Source organism: Nicotiana sylvestris, chromosome 4 (assembly GCF_000393655.2).
Source record: "Nicotiana sylvestris chromosome 4, ASM39365v2, whole genome shotgun sequence".
NCBI classification, from domain to species: Eukaryota; Viridiplantae; Streptophyta; class Magnoliopsida; order Solanales; family Solanaceae; genus Nicotiana; species Nicotiana sylvestris.
Genome location: NC_091060.1, coordinates 48,864,963 through 48,885,600, shown reverse-complemented (window position 1 = coordinate 48,885,600; position 20,638 = coordinate 48,864,963). Strand labels below are relative to the sequence as shown.

The 20,638-nt window shown below is 37.1% G+C and overlaps 1 protein-coding gene across 1 annotated transcript; it reads left to right on the top strand.

The window, feature by feature from the left end:
* The first annotated feature begins 7,387 nt into the window (after nt 1-7,387).
* Nucleotides 7,388-8,721, top strand: LOC104225015 (F-box/FBD/LRR-repeat protein At1g13570-like). Its single transcript, XM_070172843.1, has 4 exons — nt 7,388-7,397; nt 7,491-8,282; nt 8,397-8,539; nt 8,665-8,721. Exons 1-4 carry the CDS (start codon nt 7,388-7,390, stop codon nt 8,719-8,721), a joined length of 1,002 nt encoding a protein of 333 aa, XP_070028944.1.
* The last annotated feature ends 11,917 nt before the right edge of the window (nt 8,722-20,638 follow it).

The following is a 20,638-nucleotide window of genomic DNA, read 5'->3' as shown; positions in this document are numbered from 1 at the left end:
CAAAATCACCCGACACAGCTATCGGAACCATCGAAATTCCATTCTGGAGTAATATAAACATAAGTTAACATCCGGTCAACTCTTTTAACTTAAGCTTCCAACCTTGGGACTAAGTGTCCCAACTCATTTTGAATCATCCCGGGAACCAAACCAACCACCCCAGCAAGTCATATAGCAACAAATGAGCATAGAATAAGCAATAAATGGGGGAACGAGGCTATAATACTCAAAATGGCCGGTTGGGTCGTTACAAATACAATCAGTCGTTAAACTCTGGCCCTATCTTCACAGCCCACAACCACGGATGCCTTTGAGAACTCTAGTCCCCCAAATCCTAAGAATACAAGAATCTCCATATCTGACCCCAACTCTATATCAAATTACTAACACATCCCCCATGCACACTCATCTCGCGAGAGACACTCATATGAATCCTCCGCGCCACGTAGCAAAATTTGAACATCAACAGTCAACAACCAAGTGATTCCCATAATATTGGCCAACCCCTCCCCCCCAAACACAATGCTCCTTTCTAAAATGCACACTCTTCTCAGGTACTAGCAAAAAGTGGCAGCATCTTCTAAACATATGAAACCATTCATGCTGTCTAGAACCCGTGACCTTCAATCAAAACGGAACTACAACCTTGTACATGCAAACCTCAATCACACACGTCGCACCGCATCTATCATGACATCATATGATAACAAGAGAACCCCATTATCAACTCTGAATAACAAATAGGATACACACTTCATCAGTCAGAAACCTTCCACTTGACCCCATCCAAGAGAAAAAATTATGACACACGGCATACTCCCCATACCTGTAAAAGACATCCATCTCAAGCCATAGCTGACACCATCAAGAACTCTTCGAAACCTATTTTTACATAACCGAGCCATCAGAACTGAATTTCTCTAACTCAACCAAGTCAAGCAGTTTGCCAGAGAGCATTGCCACAAAACACCTATAAAGCTTTGGTACACCAAAGAACAAAAAGAACCGATCACTTCTATTACTATGTTGATCCAACTCATTACCAAGCTGACCTATTTCTTCGGATTCCTCTCGACTTGCCTTCAAGTTACCACTCCTCCTTGCCTGTAAACTATGATCCTTATTCTGAAGCTTACCCCAAGAAACCGTAGCATAAAACCACATCATCTTAAGACCCATAAGCCATCGTATCCCCTCTTAGACACCCAATCATACCGCAACGAAGATACCCACTCTAAAGAGACCTTTTGTGAATAAAAGTTATTTCTTTAACCTCTCTGATAGTGAAATCTAGAACCACTAATGATACAGAAATATCGCAAGTATCGACACCTTTCAATGCAAATCTCATATCTTAGCCATTTACAAAAATTGGGGAAATCCTCAAGTACCACATATGAATCTCGCACCCTTTAGAATCTTTTCGAGAGTCATCCACTCTGCTCTGATCCCTAATGTACCGCCAGAATGAGCCGAACATCTTGTGCTCCATTAGCACAAAAATACCAAAAGAAGTAACCCCACTTTTATACAACCGAGTGAATCTTTTTTTCTTGCACACTACATCCACCACGAATAACAAACTCGAATCATTTGGTTTGTGCTCAAGTAACACATATGAATCTCGAACTCATTAGAAACTTCTCGAGCATCATCCACTCTGCTCTGATTCCCAATGCACTGCCAGAACCAGCCGAACGGCTTGTGCTCCATTAGCACACAAACACCGAAAGAAGTAACCCTACCTTTATGCAACCGACAAATTTCTTGCTCAAGTCATCCTCGAAATCAACCTCTTCAAGTCATAACTGATCCACAAGTATTCCTCAGATCAAAACTAATATAACACATGACCATGCAATATGATCATCGATAGCAGGCTCCCTTACTTGGCTAGAAGCCATTGTACACATCATCTGATAACCACCTCACTCATCTTTTATAACTTCCATGATCTTGCACTATTTATTGAGTTGGATTCTTTATAAGCTCATGTAGCACAATCATAAAATACCTCAAATCTTATGCCAAACGCATAATCACCCTCGTGATAGTCGTGAAACTCCCCCAACCAATCCGAACACTAAATATAGCACATAAATATCCCACCGGGTAGAAGGAAAACTTTTCATAGAAACTTCATAGGGATCACCCAACCTCAAAACCTCCCACAGGAGATAACCTACCTGTTTAGCCTCAAATTGGCATCTCTTTATGCCCCACCATGGTCACAACCACAATGCGCTCGCTAAATCCTCTAGAGTCTGAACTCGTCAACACGACATAAGAATCTACTTTACTCCACAAACGTACAACTGAAAGATCCCTCAACACAGTCGAAGCTCGAGACTGTACAACATATCAAGACAGAAATCAAGCGTCCATAGTCCTTTCACATCCCAAGAAAAATTCTTCTCATCACATCTCAACTATCTATGCACATCTCGTAGTCACATAATACTTATCATATAGCTACGCAACCACACACTGAGCCATCAATTCTACTCCTAGGGACACTACCGAACATATAAGTCCAAAAGCATATACTCACACAACTGAAACTGGTGAGCCCAAGCTGCGGTCTGAACCTAGCCTCAAGTCCTCCAGACTCGCCTATCTCCACAACATAGAGAACATATCTCGCACCTCATTCATGACATCACAAGTCATCGATGCACAACGTATACTGAGCACTCACATAACATATAAGTGGGTGGAAGAAAATCAAAGATATGCGCTTCAAGTTGAATCAATACCGCAAGATAAAGAAAAAAGGATAGGAAGCTTCATAGATTCCCTATAGCCTCTCGAAAATAAGTATGGACGTCATCATTCCGATCCGCAAGACTCTACTAGTCACTTTCTCATGACTCGTAGAACATATGAACCTAGAGCTCTGATATCAACTTGTCACGACCCAAAATTCACCTAGTCATTATGCCACCAACCCAACCCGCTAGGTAAGCCAAAAAAACAGTTGCACAATTCTAATGAAGATAATAAGTAGTCAATAAGTGAAATAACTAAATTTCCATACACTATCCAAGGATTGATATTATAAGTCATGACCACTAAGATTTAGATTTATACAGTTGTTATGAAAATAAATACAACATCTGTTTGAAATATACATAAACAGAAAGCAGGTACATATTAAGTGCCAGCTCTGGTGATCCACGGCATCTCAGCTCCAAGCACACAAGGTACAGAAGTGGTAATATAAGTACAACCGACCCTATATACTCAGCAGGCTGCTTGCCAAAAATCACAACCTGCACAGCATTTTCACGTGCCAAAAATCACAACCTGCACGACATGTTCACATTCCAAAAATCACAATTCGCACAGCGCGTTCACGTGCCACAAGTCCAATCCATATCACACAGAAAGCAGATATACAATATTGCATGTATATGATCAATGAATATCAAATTTCATACTCCTGGACTGGTATAAGTGACATGTTAAAGTGTATGCATATGCAAAGTGTACTATCATAGCTCAAGTCAGGCAATTACATCACGAAAATAGAAATTATCATATTCAATTAGGATATTAACCTCTATGTAACATCAAACATGGTTCAAATAGCTCCCAAAGGGGTATAAAATATAAGAACCATCATAGTATGAAGCTTAACAATCAATTCAAGGCATATCATAGCCTAAGAACTATAGCAAGTAAATAATACCTCGGTGCATGTACATGAGCTCAACCCCATACATATGTGTTACCCGTAGTATGTAGCTACCACAAATAACTTAGGAATCTAGTTCCTCAACGAAGTTTAGGTAAGATACTTACCTCAAACGAGCCAAAACCATAATCCGAAAATTCTTTCTCGTGCAAAATGATCTCCGAATAATCCATGTATTTGGATCACAATGTGTAGAAATCACTTATCTCAAGATTGATAATGAAAATGGCTCATCCAAATCGCCTAAAATCGCCCAAGCAAGAGAGAAATGAGTTGAAAATATGAAAATCCCAACCTTGCTAACATTAAATCTGCTCAGGCGTCCTTCTACGCGATTGCGAAAACAACTTCACGATCGCGAAGACCAACCAGTCATACCCATGAATCCTCCTTCGCGCATGTGGAAAATTCCACGCGATCGCGAACCACTGCCTGAACAGCCTACCAAATGCGAGCCTAGCTCCACGAACGTGAAGGCCAAACTTTCAAACCTACACCTTACGAGATAGCAAACAGATCCTTACGATTGTTAAGAGCAGCCTTTCCGAGCCCAGGCCACCCCACTAACACTATGCATTCACGACCCTTACCACGCGAACGCAATGAACATTAAGACCAAGAGTCGCGATCGCGAGCCACCATATGTGATCGCGAAGAACTAATTCACCCAGCTCCCAAACGACACTATGAGATCACAAGCCTTCTTTCGCAATCGCGAAGAACACCTCAGACACCAGAAACCAGCAATTACAAGGCAAGATGAAATGGTATGAAATCACCCCGAATCACACTTGAGGCCCCCGAGACCCCGTACAACCATACCAACTAGTTCCAACACCTTATCCAAACTTATCCAAAAGTTCAAAATGCCACAAATAATATCAAAAATACGAATTGACGATTAAAATCCTTCTTTCAACTTTTAAACATTCAGACTTCAACGAACGCGTCCGAATCACAGTTAAACGTTCTAAAATGATGCCAAATTTTACGTACAAGTCATAATTCACAATACAAACCTATTCCAAGGCTCAAAATTCTAAATGGACATCGATAACACCAAAGTCCACCTCAAATCAAACTCAGAAAATTTTAAAACCTTCAAAGTGCCAACTTTCCACATTAAGCGCTGAAACACTCCTGGGCCATCCGAAACTCAACCCAAAAGTCAAGCCTTGGTCAACTCTTTCAACTTAAAGCTTCCGAATTAAGAATTTTCCTTCCAAATCAACTCTAAACTCCTCGATAATTGAAACCAGCCACACGTGCATGTCACAATACATAAAGTAAAGCTACTCAAGGACTCAAATCATCGAACGATGCGCTAGAACTCAAAACAACTGGTCGGGTCATTACAGAATAAGAGAAGAATAAAAAACAATAAAAAATGAGAAAAAATGGATGTAGAAACAAAAAAGAGAAACGTTAAATTAATGAGGGATAATATGGAAAATATAAATTTTTTGAAATGATACTTTGTCTTGAAATAACTAATTTTCTGCTTATGCTTCTTGGGAGAAACTAAAATTTGTATCTTCTTTCCAAAAGCAGAAAAATAGCTTCAGCTTGTACTCAAAAACGCTTCTCTGCCTTGGCCAAACACCTTAAATTTTCTAAAGAACATGTACTTTTGGTCTCTTAGAAACTTGGTCAAACAAGCTTTTGTAGTGACTATTGAGTTGCAATTCTAGAACCTTTTTTAGAGGAAAGAAAAAGAAAAAAAAAGAACAATGCCGAAACAAGGAAAGTGAAACACAATACAAAGCCTAGAGGATATTTCGGCTAAGGCCTTAGAAGCTTCTCCTACCTTTCCAGCACTTGAGTTGGTCTATCATGGAGTTCCATCATGAATACTTCTTTGCTCTAATTCTGAAGGAGGAGTAGCTGTAACTTGTCCATCTTTCAACTTAAGAAGAACTAGTGGCGACTTAATAGTAGTGCTAGTGTTGCTGCAACCGATGGAATTGAACGGTATGTTTATTTATCTCTAACTCAAAATTATGAAATTAATATAGGTGTATTGTATCTTAGTATATATTATGGTTGTCAATATTATATCTTGCAGATAGTATATATCATAGCCACCATAATTAGGGATTAAACGATTATTCTCGTCTTGGATTTGAAAACAATGTTATGATGAAATTAATCTCATGATACTTGGCTACAACCCTGTTTTATCTCCTGCGTTAATTTCGTTAACTATGAAATTAGAAATTTAAATAGACAGACTTGTTGGTAGTTGTTCAACGGCGGCAGCAAATTGAAAATTTCCTGATTTCTTTGGGCAAAGGTACTTGCCGACGGCGACGGGCTAGAACACAAGTTATCTGACAACTCCTTTGTTTGTGAATATTTCTGAGAAGCAAACACAAACAAATATAATACTATATAGTAAATAAATTGGAAAACATTTTTGGCTTGACGTGGCAAGTGTAGTCGATGCGGCTTAATGTTACCGGGTTTGCCAGAACCAACTACTTTTGATGTATAACATAAATTTAAATGTAAAAGTTCATTAAAATTACAACAAATAGTAGAGATGAATCCAAAACTTTACTAATATAATGGGTTCAATCCTAAGAATCTTAAAGATTGAACCCCTAGAGCTTAAATCTTAGATCTGACTCTGGTGGCCGATGAAGAGTTTTGTATTTGAGAGATGTTCTTTCCTTTTGTGGCTAGTTTTGAGCTTAGGGTCTTGATGTTGCTTTTTTTGGTTTAATAGCTACTTAGCTTTTTGTAATTTTGCTCAGACGATGGAATCAAAAATAAATATAACACTAAAGGGTTGAGTCCCCAAAGTCAAATACACGTGATGCAAACAAACGTATCTACTAGGGATCCGGCATGAGGTTATGTATCTACTAGGGATCCTCTAGTGGCCGATGAAGAGTTTTGTATTTGAGAGATGTTCTTTCCTCTTCTTTTTGGATTATAACTTTTAAGGTCAAGACTAATTCAACTTCTTCTAACAGATAGTAACAGATGTATTTTGATTACGTAATCTGCTCCTTCAATCTACGTCATATAAATTAAAACGGAGGATGGGATAAATGACTTGACTCCTCGGTATCTGAGGGAGAGACAACTTCTCCTTTTCCACCAAGTACTTGGATAAGTGATCATCGATTACTATGATGGATTAATTAGGTTGTATATTTTTTTTTCAACGTTAATTAGGTTAGATTGATTAAAGTCTACTAATTACATAAATATATCCAAGATTCTTAATGAATGCTTGGGTTACTGAGTGTTTTTACGTTCTAATTAAATATGTATATTCGAATATATTGATTCTTCTATTACTCTCTTCGTTCAACTTTTCTTTGTCCGCTATATTAAAAATATATTTTCAATTTTACTTGTCCAATTTAGGAAATAAGAGAAATATAAATTATTTTTCTTGGTTTACTATTATCATTAGCTACTTATTCTCCAAATTATATCTATACTTTTTGAAATTAAATGCTATCATTATTATTGAAAAAATTGTAAAATATATAATAAAAGTGGACAACTAAAGATGAATGGAGGGAGTACTACTTAACTAATCCAAGGAGTAATTAGTTCTGTGTGTACGGTGACTCTTGATTGATAAATGAAGAGACACTTTGAAAATTATAAATACGAAGAGACCTCTTGGTTTGCTATGTATTTTAAGAGGCTAATTAACATTACAGAATCAGCATGACTCAAGGTATACAACTCTCCTTTTTTATTTTTATTTTCTTTCTCTTTTCTTTTGGTTTATAAGCTTTAAGCTGAAGTCTACTTCAACTTCTTCTAACAGATAGTAAAAGAGTTGCGGTTGCATGGGACATAGAAGACCGAATCAGTTATCTGCCAAGAAATGTTGTAGATCATATTCTTGAATCCCTGCCTATTCAAGATGCAGCAAGAACTAGCATTCTATCAAAAAACTGGAGATATATTTGGGCCATGCTTCCAAATTTGGTGCTGAATAAGCTCTTCTGCAACAAATTAGCAGCAAGATCTCAATATGTCTTCAAAGAAACTATAGATAAGATTCTCTTACAGCATCTTGGAGATGTTGTGACCTTTGATCTCGATGTCTCAGGAGTACAGTTGTCTCTGTGTCCTGATATTGGTAGATGGATACTTTATGCCACCAGAAATGGTGTCAAAAAGCTAACCCTTAACATGTCAAATAACAGTACTTATAAACTACCTTCATATATATTTAATTGTCCAACACTGACACGTTTGCAACTCTTCAACTGTGTCTTCAAACCACCAACTACTTTTCTTGGCTTTTCGAATCTTGTGACACTTTGTCTTGAAGAAATAACCTTTGTGCCGACTACAGAGTTTTGTGTTATCAACGCACCACTTCTTGTCCGTCTGACCTTGATGTACTGTAACGGTACTAAATACTTGAACATTGGTTCATCACGGTTGAATACCTTGGTTGTTATTGAGAATCACTATAATGTTGAGCTAAGTTTTTTTATGAAGTGCAAAAACTTGACAGCTTTATACCTTCTGTCTAATAATCCAATATCTGTTGAAAGATCAAAATTGGAAAAGCTTCTTCTTAGCTTGCCTATACTTAAGGTGCTTGGTTTTAGTGCACCTTTCCTTGTGGTAAGAGTCTGAGATGTTGTTTTACTTAAGGTGCTTATCCGTATTCATGTGATTCTTATTTTTGTATTTGCTTCAAAGCTTTTGAGTGCAGGTGCAGTTCCACAAGGGCTTCCTTTCACACTCAACTGCTTGTGGCATATAAAGTTAGGTGTAAACTTCGGCCAAATGGGTCAGATTTCTTACACTCTCGAGTTGATTAAGAGCTCCCCCAATTTGAGTAAACTTGAGATTTGGGTAAGAAATGGCAAATATATGTGGCCATATTCTAGCTAGTGGATATATGCATGATATAATTTGTTTTTGCACTTCATATTTAAATATGAGAATCTAAAAGACCTTGTGTATCCTTGTACTATTAGGTCGATACTACCAGTGACACTATTGAAGCAGTTTCGGAGACACAGCAAACTGCTTGAACCAACTACTCAACAAGCTCAAATATGTGGACATACATTTGTTTAAGGGTTCAAAAACTGAACTGTTTTTCGTAAAGTATGAGCATTAACCATGTAAAAGCCTCTGGTTCCAAGGAAGAAAGGAATTTTGTCGTATAATTGGCGCGTTTCCCTAGAGCATCTCCCAAGGCAGAGCTATTGTATTTTCCATAGTCGGATTAGGATTTTATGTCAGTCATCTATGATTATTAGAAAGGCTTAATGCTACCTATTGTTCTCAGTGAGTTTTGTCTAAGAAGGAATAAATTAGCAAATTTTGTAAACTATTGGGGTTCCTTTAAATGATAAATTATTTTTTTAATAGTACTTAGTTGTTTTGAAAGTTCAGTCTTTATATGTTTGTGATAAGATTAGTAGTAGTGCCTTAGCTAATGACTTTCATATGCATTTCAGCCTATTTGGTTACCAGGGAAAAGGACTAGACAGCCAAGATTTGAAGGGTACACAAGCCATAATATTTGGATGGGCTCTATAAAATAGTAAAATATACTCTTAATTAAACGAGAGGATTCCCAGCCAATAAGCTAAGATACTTTAGGCGACAAATTTAATGTTACAGGAACTGGGGAATATTCATCTGAATACTTTTTTAAAATATAAGGCTATACCTCTTCCTTGGACTCTTTTTTAAGCTCGTAAGGATCTATTCCCTTTTCACCATTCGAACATAATGTAGAGAAGTGTTTGGAATGAGGTCCAACGCGCTCAAATACATGAACTTCAAGATTATTGACCTCCTCAACATCAATCACACTAGAGTCAACTAAATTTGTATCTTCAATGTCCTTGGCTGACTCTAGTGTTACTTCTTGAACATCGGCATCCTCAAATTCTAGTTGGATAGATTGTTGGTGTTCTACTCTAACCTCCTCCATTAACACCTCAATTTCAGTGTCTAATTCATGCTCTTCTTGACTACTATCCTCAATATTGACTTGTTGAGCATTAAATGCTTCAACTAATTGACTCAATTGTGCCTCCAGGTTGCGAATAGTAGCATCTTGCCTTTCTATCTGCATCTGTCTTTCATCATTTTGTTCCACAAGGTACTTTAGCATATCCTTGATCTCTTTCAGGTTATCATCCCTGGGTTCTTTGTTCCTATTAACTTCAGAAGAAAAAGTAGAACCATCAAAGTAAGGGGTTGGGGAAAGATAAGAAATATAAGCATAGTCATGAAAGTGATCATCTCGACCACCACACATATCACATACATTCCACACATAAGATGGAGTTGGTGCACATAACTCGCTCTCGGGAATATTTAGACAATTTTGACCCACGTGGTTTTCGCCACGATTCACACAAGGAAAATCAACAATAGAATTACTAACATCAAAATTCTCATAATTCCAAGATGCCATGTTTCTCAAATTAACAAGTAAAACAAAAATGAAAATAAAAAATCAAATACAACAAAATAAAATAAAAGTTCAAACTTGTAACCTAGCAATATGTACAGCTATAACTACAATGTTAGTTCCCCGGAAACGGCGCCAAAATTTGATCACGCCCAACTCTAGTCCTAAAAAGGATAAGCGGTCTCTGCAAATATAATCCGGTCTAAAGTCCAGAGTCGAATCTCACAGAGAGCTAAGGTTTCACTATAACTGTTTAATATCACTCGGAAGACAAGCTCGAACAATTCCTAAGTTATAATATTAAGATTTTTATATATAACTAATTAACTAACAAATTAAAGAAGCAAATTAAAAACTAGGGATACTAAGGGTTGGAGAAAAGATTAGGAGGTCTAGAGTTATGATTTCTCCAATTGTCGGAATCTTTCCCGCTCTATTCCCTACAATTTCGCGTATGTATTTTCTACTGATCGTGAGCACTTTAGGCGTCGTAATTCTCTCTCGAGCAACTACAACAGTTTACTAGACATATTCTCTCGAACTACACTAGTTGACTTTATCTAACCGCTCACTATGACCACGTCAAGGCTTTGTTATTTCAAAACCTACCTTTAAACCCACTGTATTGATTTCTCACATACGTTAGAAGTGACGTTGTTCAACAACCACCTAAATATGTATCCTTTCTCAAGCAACACATAATAAATAGGCACAGTCAATCGATGGTCATTCAATCAACAACAACAAACACGTAGTTGAACAAGTAGATAAATTCAAAGGCTAAATTATATTAAAACCTAACAAGAATTCATCCTACAAAAGGTTCCATCAAAACCCTAGATAACAAATTATCTATTCACAATAGTATGTAAAACTACAATACTAAAAGTCATAACCAACAATGAAGAATAGGAAGATGAAGGAAAAACTCGCAGAAGAATTCTCCGCCTTGCTCCTATTGTGTCTCTGCCTCCTTAGGTCGAATCTGTGTCAAAAGTATGTCCAACCTTAAAGTAGTGTCTCCTCGTCTCAAATTTGTGTTTTAAGATGTATTTATATCACTTAGAGTTGATGAGGGACGGAATTTTTCAATCTAACTTCAGATGGGAGAAGCTGGAATCCGCGTCTGCCTTCGCGTCTAGACGCGGACTTTGACGCAGATCCAGCTTTTGAAATTCTTCCATTTTGCGAAGCTCTCCGTGCCTTTGCTTCGTTTCATTGTTTTGTGTCTTAACTTTTCTCCTTTTTCGCGTCCGACTTCGTGCCACGCACGAGAATAGACGAGCTCCCACTCCTTTAATCTCTTCTTTTTGTGTCGAATTGTCATCTTTTGCTCATTTATCATCCAAACTTGTTCCTACACATAAGAAACACATAATTAATATATTTCACTTCGAAAATCATGTAATCTCCCGCGACCCACACAAGAATTAATATGCAAATATACTTAAAAATATGTACTTTCACCATTTATCACCCACACCCTTGGGATAGGCCTCATAAATATCGGATGGGCCTATTTCTAATAGCTCAAAGTCCAAACTACCAAAAGTCAAGTTGATGTTTTAAGAATTTGATGTCAACAATCCCTGAAGTTGATTAAATAATTGTGAGAAATTCTTCAACTTATACCAAGTAACGAAGGACAAAAAGCTTGATAATATGGCCATACACTTAAAAGATTTTGCTGATTAGTAGCTGGATGGTTATTTGGTGATAAAGGAGGATGTGTCTCTTCAGCCAATTTCTGTACTGATATTTGTAAAATATTGGTAATAATATGCTTGACGAAATTATTAAAGAGTTCAATCGTCTTGACCAGGTCATCAGTATTGAAAGTTATCAAAGACAATTTGACAAACTTAAATGTGTAATGATTTTAATATTAGAGCCTCACTTTGTGTCATGTTTCATTGGGGCCTTAAGCTAGATATTATGCCTCTTGTGCAATTTGTCAGGCCCAAAACTCTGCTTGGGTTACAAATGTGCAAAATTATATGAAAGTTCTTTTAATGCACTTTATTAGCAAATGGACTAATAACTCTCTCACAAAGCTTACCCCAGTCACCCTACTCATAAGCCTATTGTCCCTAATTCTTTGCCAAAAAATCTAACAGTTGTGGACACGGGAATCCAGACCAAAAGAACATGACACTTGAGATGATGAGAGGGAAGAATTTATGCTACCATTGTCACGAGCAATAGCGCCCATGGCATGTTTGCAAAGATCGAGCTATCAACAATATAAAGGCTGAAGAACTCATTGATGCAAATGAAGAGGAGATGAAACCGAAAGGAGAGGCAACCGACACTATGAATATGTTAAATTTACTTTGAACGCGATCTTAGGAAGAAGCAAGTCTCCCTCAACAATTAAGATTATAGGATGGATCAAAGGGCAGAAGGTGGTGATATTAATTGATAGCGTGTTGACCCCCAGGTTACGAAAATTAGCTCAGCCCTTGTAGAACACTTGGGCCAGCCCATACTAGTTAAGGTGGCAAACAGGCATTACCTGAGTTGCAGATAGGTAAGTCCCAATTTAAGTTGGAAAATGCAAGAGCTGAATTTTAAATAAATCTCGGAGTATTAAAGGTTGGTGGTTGTGATATAGTGTTGGGAATGTATTGGGTTGATAATGTGACACCAGGTTTATTACACACTCGTCCATTAAGCATTTCGTTTATATATTATGAGTGAGTGACATTATAAAGCTGTTCAGACGAATCAGAAGTCTCTAATATGGATACCAAGATTATTTCTAGGATATTCACAAAAGGGCTATGTAACTCGTGTCCAAAATATTTTTGATGAGCCTTGAGAAAAAGGAGAATCGATTCCTCATGAGCAAGTATAATGAACCTTCTACTCTTTTCTCGCAACTTTCTCCCAAATACCATATGTACTATCTGTGGCCATGAATGGGAAGACATCCTCCATGTCTTCACAGGCTGCCCGCCTGCCATACATATCTGGCAACATTTGAACATTCCTTTACCATCCCACAACTATGCCCGCTGGCTGGAATGCTTATGTAACAATAATGACTTCTCATACCACAACCTTCCTCTCTCCATCCTTGCTCCTTTATCCTTTGGAATATTTGGAAAACTCGTAACCATAATCTTTTCAATCGCACAAACCTACATGTCTCCGCTTATTCTATTATTCTACAAACCTGGGACCCAATGTACCACATATTACATCCACTAAGACCATCCTTGTTCGCTGGCACCCATCACCTCCAGGCTAATACAAACTTTGCATTGATGAGTCTGCTGACCCCACAACCATACTGGCGGCGCAGGTGGGGTTTTCCGTGACTATCATGGCCATTGGATACTTGGTTACTCTAAACAATTATATAGAACTAATGCCCTGCTTGCAGAAATTCAAGCACTATATCATGGATTACAACTAGCAATTACCTATCATCTATTTCCCATCGTGGTGGAAACTGATTCCCAGGCATTACTTTCACTACTAACACAATGCAATTCCAAATACTCTCATATTTTGAATATGGGCAAGTTGATGATCACTGATCTTGATATGCCAAATGTCCAACATACGCTCAGGGAGGGCAATGTAGTGGCGGACGCACTGGCTCATTTTGCCAACAACAAGGCTAGCACACTACATCAAGATGTTATCATTTTTGAGACCCCTCCCCTCTTTACTTTGATGTCACTACTTTCGGACTCTACGGGGACTGCAACTGCAAGTTTCAGTCTCTTCTATGTAACCTTGTTTTCCTAGTATAATAATATAAGCGCTAGTTAGAGATGATATTTTCTATGGAATATATTTTGTTTCTGCGGAATCGCCAAGCATGATAGTGTTAACAGACCACATGCTCATACTTGTGGGAGATTTGCATGTATACCCGCTTTTTGGGTCACGTTTTAACTTGTGCTCGCTTTGCAAAAAAAAATTACAAGCATACCCACTTTTTCGCGTAACTTCAGCATACGGGGCTAAAGTAGCAAAGGCATGACTGAAGTTTTTGTTTTTGTAACTGGCGAAGAGCTGAAGTTTTTGTTTTGTAACTGGCGAAATTCAGCTCTAGAGCTGAAGTTTTTGAGTTCTTAATTATTATTGTTATTAAGTCTTTCTTTAGACTAAACCAAAATATTAATTTGAAATTGCATCGTGATGATCAGAGTTCAACTATGGTGCAAGCCACAGCATGGATGTAATAAGCAAAGATGACTATGAAAATTGCAACACCGGAAACGCCCTCGAGTCTCACAGCGACGGCAAAACCACCATCAAACCTTCCAAGGCCTTTCAGTTGTTAATAAAAGAAGAAGAAGAAAACGAAGGAGGAGAAGGAGTAGGAGAAAGGGGCTGAAGTTTTCTAAAAACTGGGTACAGGTTAAAATTCTTTTAAAAAATGGGTATAGATTAAATGGGGGCGACCAAATAGGGCGCCCCGTGCAATTTTTACCAGCATTGTTGACTCTTTTTCAACCATCTACCTGGGTAAATGATTATCGATTATTATGATGGATTAATTAGGTGATTTTCAACGTTAATTAGGTATATTGATCAAAGAATCAATTACTTAAATATATCCAAGATTCTTACGTTCTAATTAAATATGTATATCTAAAATATGTATATATGAATATATTAATTCTTCTACTGCTTCCTCCTTACGTAGTTATTATTCAGTGATTCAAATAAGATTTTTCTTACCACAAGGTTTTGCATATACTTTTAAATATTTTAAATTTTTAACTATTGTGACTTATAGTATTTTTACGAAGTTTCTAAATGTATAAAATTTTCCAAAAAAATATAAATTCAATGTGCAAATTCATGCCGAAAATTATTCAACTTGACTCACGTATTTCAAACTACGTCATAACGAAGGATAGGATAAATGACTTGACTCCTCGGTATCTGAGGGAGAGACAACTTCTCCTTTTCCCCCAAGTACTTGGATAAGTGATTATCAATTACTATGATGGATTAATTAGGTTGTATATATTTTTTTCAACGTTAATTAGGTTAGATTGATTATAGTTTATTAATCATCATATCATATCATACTATATTATAAGTATGAAATTTTTTAGGTAAAGTTATTTTACTGAAATATCCTTCAAAACCTAATCGACCTTTATACCCTTCAAGCAAATACTATATTTGTAACATTTTTGGACAAAACGATGAAATCTACATATATATATATATATATATATATATATATATATATATATATATATATATATATATATATTATTTCCTTTTTCCATTTCCCCTTCATTAGTGGATGAATAGCCGTTTAAATGCGAGAATTTAAGCATCCAAATAGCATATGTTCTCTCAGATCAATAAGCTTTAATTTTTGTAAGTACTTTATTTGACATAACAAGAAAATAGATATATAATCATTAGTTAAGAAAATTAACATATTTTAATTTTCTAACTCAAACACACCGTCTAATGATATTTATGTAATTTTTAAAATTTTATACGCATAAGCTAATATGGTGCACCCAGGGACTAGTTACGTAAATATACCCAAGATTCTTAATGGATGCTTGGGTTACTCTGAGTGTTTTTTAGTTCTAATTAAATATGTATATTCGAATATATTGATTCTTCTATTATTCCCTTCGTTCACTTTTATTTGTTCATTATATTAAAAATATATTTTCACTTTTACTTGTTCAATTTAGGAAATAAGAGAAAGATAAATTATTTTTCTTGTTCTACTCATTCTCCAAATTATATCTATACTTTTTGAAATGCTATCATTATTATTGGTAAAATTGTAAAATATATAATAAAAGTAGACAACTAAAGATGAATGGAGGGAATACTATTTAACTAATCCAAGAAGTAATTACTTCTGTGTGTATGGTGACTGTGAGCACGTGATTTTTGTTTCGCGCGACAATCGCTCCAAGAGAATTAAAAAAAAATATAACAAATGGTCCTGCTATGCAAATTTGGATTTTACATGGCACTTTGTTAATTATTTTTGATTTTTTGCCCATTTTTTATTAAAACAAAATACAAAATGTATGTGTCGTGCGTAATGTGAACCGTAATCCGATTGTTAAATAGGAGATCACAAAAATACGCATTTCTTTTGCCCTGATTTGTTGCTTTGTTTAAGTTTACCTACTTTTAACATTTTATACGCGTTAAATAAATATGTTAAGTGTTAATTAATGGTGTTTAGTTTTATTTAATTAGGTTGTGTATTTAGGAAATTAGAAATAAAGAAAAAAAGAGGGGAAAATTTGTTTGGGCCACAAACATTATAAAATCTGAAGCCCAAATGAATGGCCCAATCCACCAGTCCGCACAGCCCACTCCCCGGGCCACAAAACGACGTAGTTTAACACCAAAACTACGTCGTTTCAATGCCAATCCATCCCAACCATTCAAACCAAGCTGATCCAACGGTCCGGATCTCTCACCCATAACCCCATTTGCCCGACCCGTTACCCGAACCAACTTTGACCCCAACACCTGAAACGACACCGTTTCCCTCGAGCTGAAGGATCCTGGCCCTTCATCGTGCCTCATCCAACGGCTGAGATCCATTCACCCACTCCATATATAAGCTTCCCCTCATACCCCACCCCCCTATCCAAATACCCCTACCTTTCATCATCCTCACAAAAGAACCCCGGAACCCTAGAGCCGCCCCTATCTCCCTTCACCAGAAACCCGGCGGCATGAACGCCGGTGACCTCCGCCTAAACACCATAAAACCAGCTCACCGCCCTGAACATTGATCTGTTGGCCGTTTAGTTCGAATCCCTTCCCACCTTCTCGAATCTTCATTTGAAGATTCGAGTCGGAACCCGATTTACACCAATCGACCTCAACTTCACACCAGACAGTCCCCAGACCCCCCTCGTGACCAAACCATGCTTGGTTTGGTCCGAATCTAACCAGGGAAACACGAATCCCAGATCTAATTTTTGAACCCTAGTTTTCTCCGTGCATGTTCCGTGTCTGTTCAAGCCGAAGAGATTAAGGTCTAATGGACCTTAATCGAAGTATTTCTCATCTGAGAAACACTTCGATTAAATTCCGTTCAGCCTTAAGAAAGGTCTGTCCGAGTCCAAGTTAAGGCTTTTGATTTTTCGAGATTTAAGGTGAGTTTTGCTTTTTCTTTTCTTATTTCTGTTAGTCCATGTGATTGATTAAAGGTCTGTTCATGTTTTGTTTTAATTTGTGTCTTTGAATTTTTATCAACTGTTGTTTGTCCACTTTACCTGAACCTCTGTGTTTGTTTGAATCCCTCTCCTATTCTGATAATGCGTATGTATGTATGTGCTGTGCGAATAATTGAGCTTCAAATTTTGACTGATCAACTGATTCCTCGAGTACCACTTTGTTTAGTCAGTATAATTCAAATCATGTGTCGATACTGTTAAATGTCTGATTTTTGGCTACGATTGTGCATGTTATGATTAATATAGTCGAGTCGACATGTGTCGTCAATTAGTTTCAATTGCCTGAACAATAACAAATCGATTTGCTTCTGGACACATTTGTTTGAATCGATTAGGAACTGAGTTTGTTTACTTATAGTTGTTAATTTGAATTAGAAATGTCAAAGGAATGTTTGTTTAACTTCTGAATTGGAGGGCATGTTCACTTTCTGCACAACATGTGCATTTGTGCACAGCCTGTGCCCTGCATAAGGGCTTTTGAATAAAATAATCGACAGCACATGCTGTCAGATATATTTTGATGCCCATTACCCTGCTTTAGTTAAGAAGTATTAAACCTTTTTCAAAAGGGTAAGTCTGCCAGGGAATGTGATGGGTTTCTAATACTTAAATAGCTAAGTGGAACTGAAAAGAAGAAAGCACATGGGAGGGGTATCTGGTTAGTCGATCAGGCTGTAAAAGGGGTGATGTTAAGGCTTATAAAGGGGAGGCACATTGAGAGATAAGGGGAGATAGATAGAGACAGAGGGAATTGTTAAGAAAAAAGATAGAGGAGATCAAGAGAGATCTGAGGAGAGAGCTGAAATACATACATATTAATACACACAGAACATATAGGAGACAGAGAGAGGAGAGGAATACATCTGATATTAGGAAAGGGGGACTGAGATTGAATTTTGGGAACTGAATTGATTTTGAAAACAAAAATTTTGAAAAAGGAAAAGGCAGGTAGATCTTTAGACAAAACTCAGACTTTTTAGGAGAATTGATTGTTAGATATATACAGACACCTACGAGAGAGGAAAGGATACAGAAAATCTGCAACTGTTTCTTCTTTGTTTGTGTGATTCTCAGTTTGTTCAACCTGTTCAATCAACTCTGTTTTCTTTCAAGTATCAGCTGAGTTCATTGGTTGATTCACATTGTTTGTTTCTCCTGGATTTGGTCTGTCTTGGAGTTTTGTTTCTACTACATTGTTTGCTGCTGTCTTTCTGCCATTTTTCCATCGGCTCCAACTGCATCTTGCACTGGGATTTTGGTTACCTGCTGTTACTGCTGCTGCACTTGTTGCCATTGTTACTCTGCTGACTTCCCTTTTTCTTCAATTGTCAAACATTTCCAGGTACACAACTTCTGAAACCATATGTTGTTGAAAGTTTGAAGTTGAAGCAGAAATAAAGAAACGAATGTCTGTTTACTTTATAATACTTGTGTTCAAAAATAGGTTGAATGTTAGTTTGACCTGTATTTATTTAACTGGAAACTGCAAATACTCTGTATAAACTAACATACAGTCTAAGTTGAGATGAACAATTAGATAGCATTGGCTTGATAGATCAGATGTGTTTTAATGCATACAACCGTTAGTTTTGTTTCAGTTATGACATCATAACATAGAATCATAGCAAGCATATGTATGTATTTTTGCCTAGATATCTGAACCATCGAATCTGCTACATTCGGTTCCATTTGACTTCAAGATAAGTGTACCCCAAACTAATTCTCATGCAGCGTTACGTTAACAGGGTAATAATGTACGCCAACCCTTTTGTTAGACTACTTGTTTCTACATAGTTTCGATATGGGCTTCAATATAGATTCATCGTTTCGGAATAATGCGATGACTTTCGAGGAAAACTAATAGGCATTCTCGAATCCAATTAACAGTAGTTTTTCTTAATAAGCAGCCGATTTCATTTATCAAGCCTAAATAAGTTAGAGCTTAAGGTTTGTTTAATGTAAATTTAGTATGAGTTATCTGTTGCTTGCAATCCCTCCTATCAAATTAACAGAACTTATTCACTCTTTAAAGATGAGGCATGAAATAATTTTCACCTCATAAACAACCAATTAGGCAATCAAGCAAAAATTCAGGATTCGTCATATATAGTAGAGATTTAGTATGTTAGTTGCTTAAACAAGTAAGTTTGGTATTTTTCTCTTTTATTTTATTTTTTATATTTTTTATTTTTTTAGAGACAAACGTAATAGAAATGTAGTCGCTTCAGGATATCCTTTTCTAAAATAATGAGACGAGCCTCGCCAAGTAAGAATGTAAATCGCGGGGCCCTCAATAACTAACCATAATAAATATTTAGAATTCGGGACAGGCCGTTTAGCAAATTTCATGGCTTTCTCCAAAAAATAAGAATGCGTTAAACTCTTTAGGCGCGGCTTCGATTAAATTATATTCTTAAATTTGGGTGTGCATTGATGTGACCCGAATCCAAATCTCAACGGAGTCGAAGTGTGTTTAACAATTACGGGTGCATTGATTGCGACGTAGTTCGAGATACATTTTTCACGACGTTGCAATTCTATAAAAATAAATGATAATAATAAAAGCGGTTTAAACTTAATGAAAGCACGAAAGTCATAACATGTATTTAAATCAGATATTTAGCCATTATAACAATTTAAGCGACCGTGCTAGAACCACGGGATTCGAGGGTGCCTAACACCTTCCCTCGGGTCAACAGAATTCCTTACTTAGAATTTCTGGTTCGCAGACTTCATTTGGAAAAGTCGAAAATTTCCTCGATTTGGGATTCAAGATAAACCGGTGACTTGGGACACCAAAAGCCAAACCTTTCCCAAGTGGCGACTCTGAATTAAATAAATAATCCCATTTCGAATATTGTCACTTAAATTGGAAAAACTCCCCTCGCGCATTTAACCTTTCGGGGCCGGGCGCCCAAAAAGGAGGTGTGACAGCTTTGGCGACTCTGCTGGGGATGTAAACCCAGAACCACTGGTTCAGGGTTCAAGAATTCGAGCTTAGAATAATTGTTATATTTGGCTTTATTATCTGATCTTTATTACATGTTTTGCATAACGTGCTAAATGTTGTCTTTTACCGCTTTGATATTATCTGAACTGTATATAAACTGTGCCGAAACCCTTCTCTTCTTACCTCCGGGGAGAAGCTCGCTGGTCGAGACTCCCTATTCTGTTAGTGTCAATACCTGAAATAAGAAAGAGGTCGGACAAGTTACAAAGCCGGACGATCTCGCGGGTCCCCGGTACGTAGCCCCCTCCTCGACTCGAGTTGTCCGCTCGGGTGCACAGTCTAGAACAAATACTCAGGGT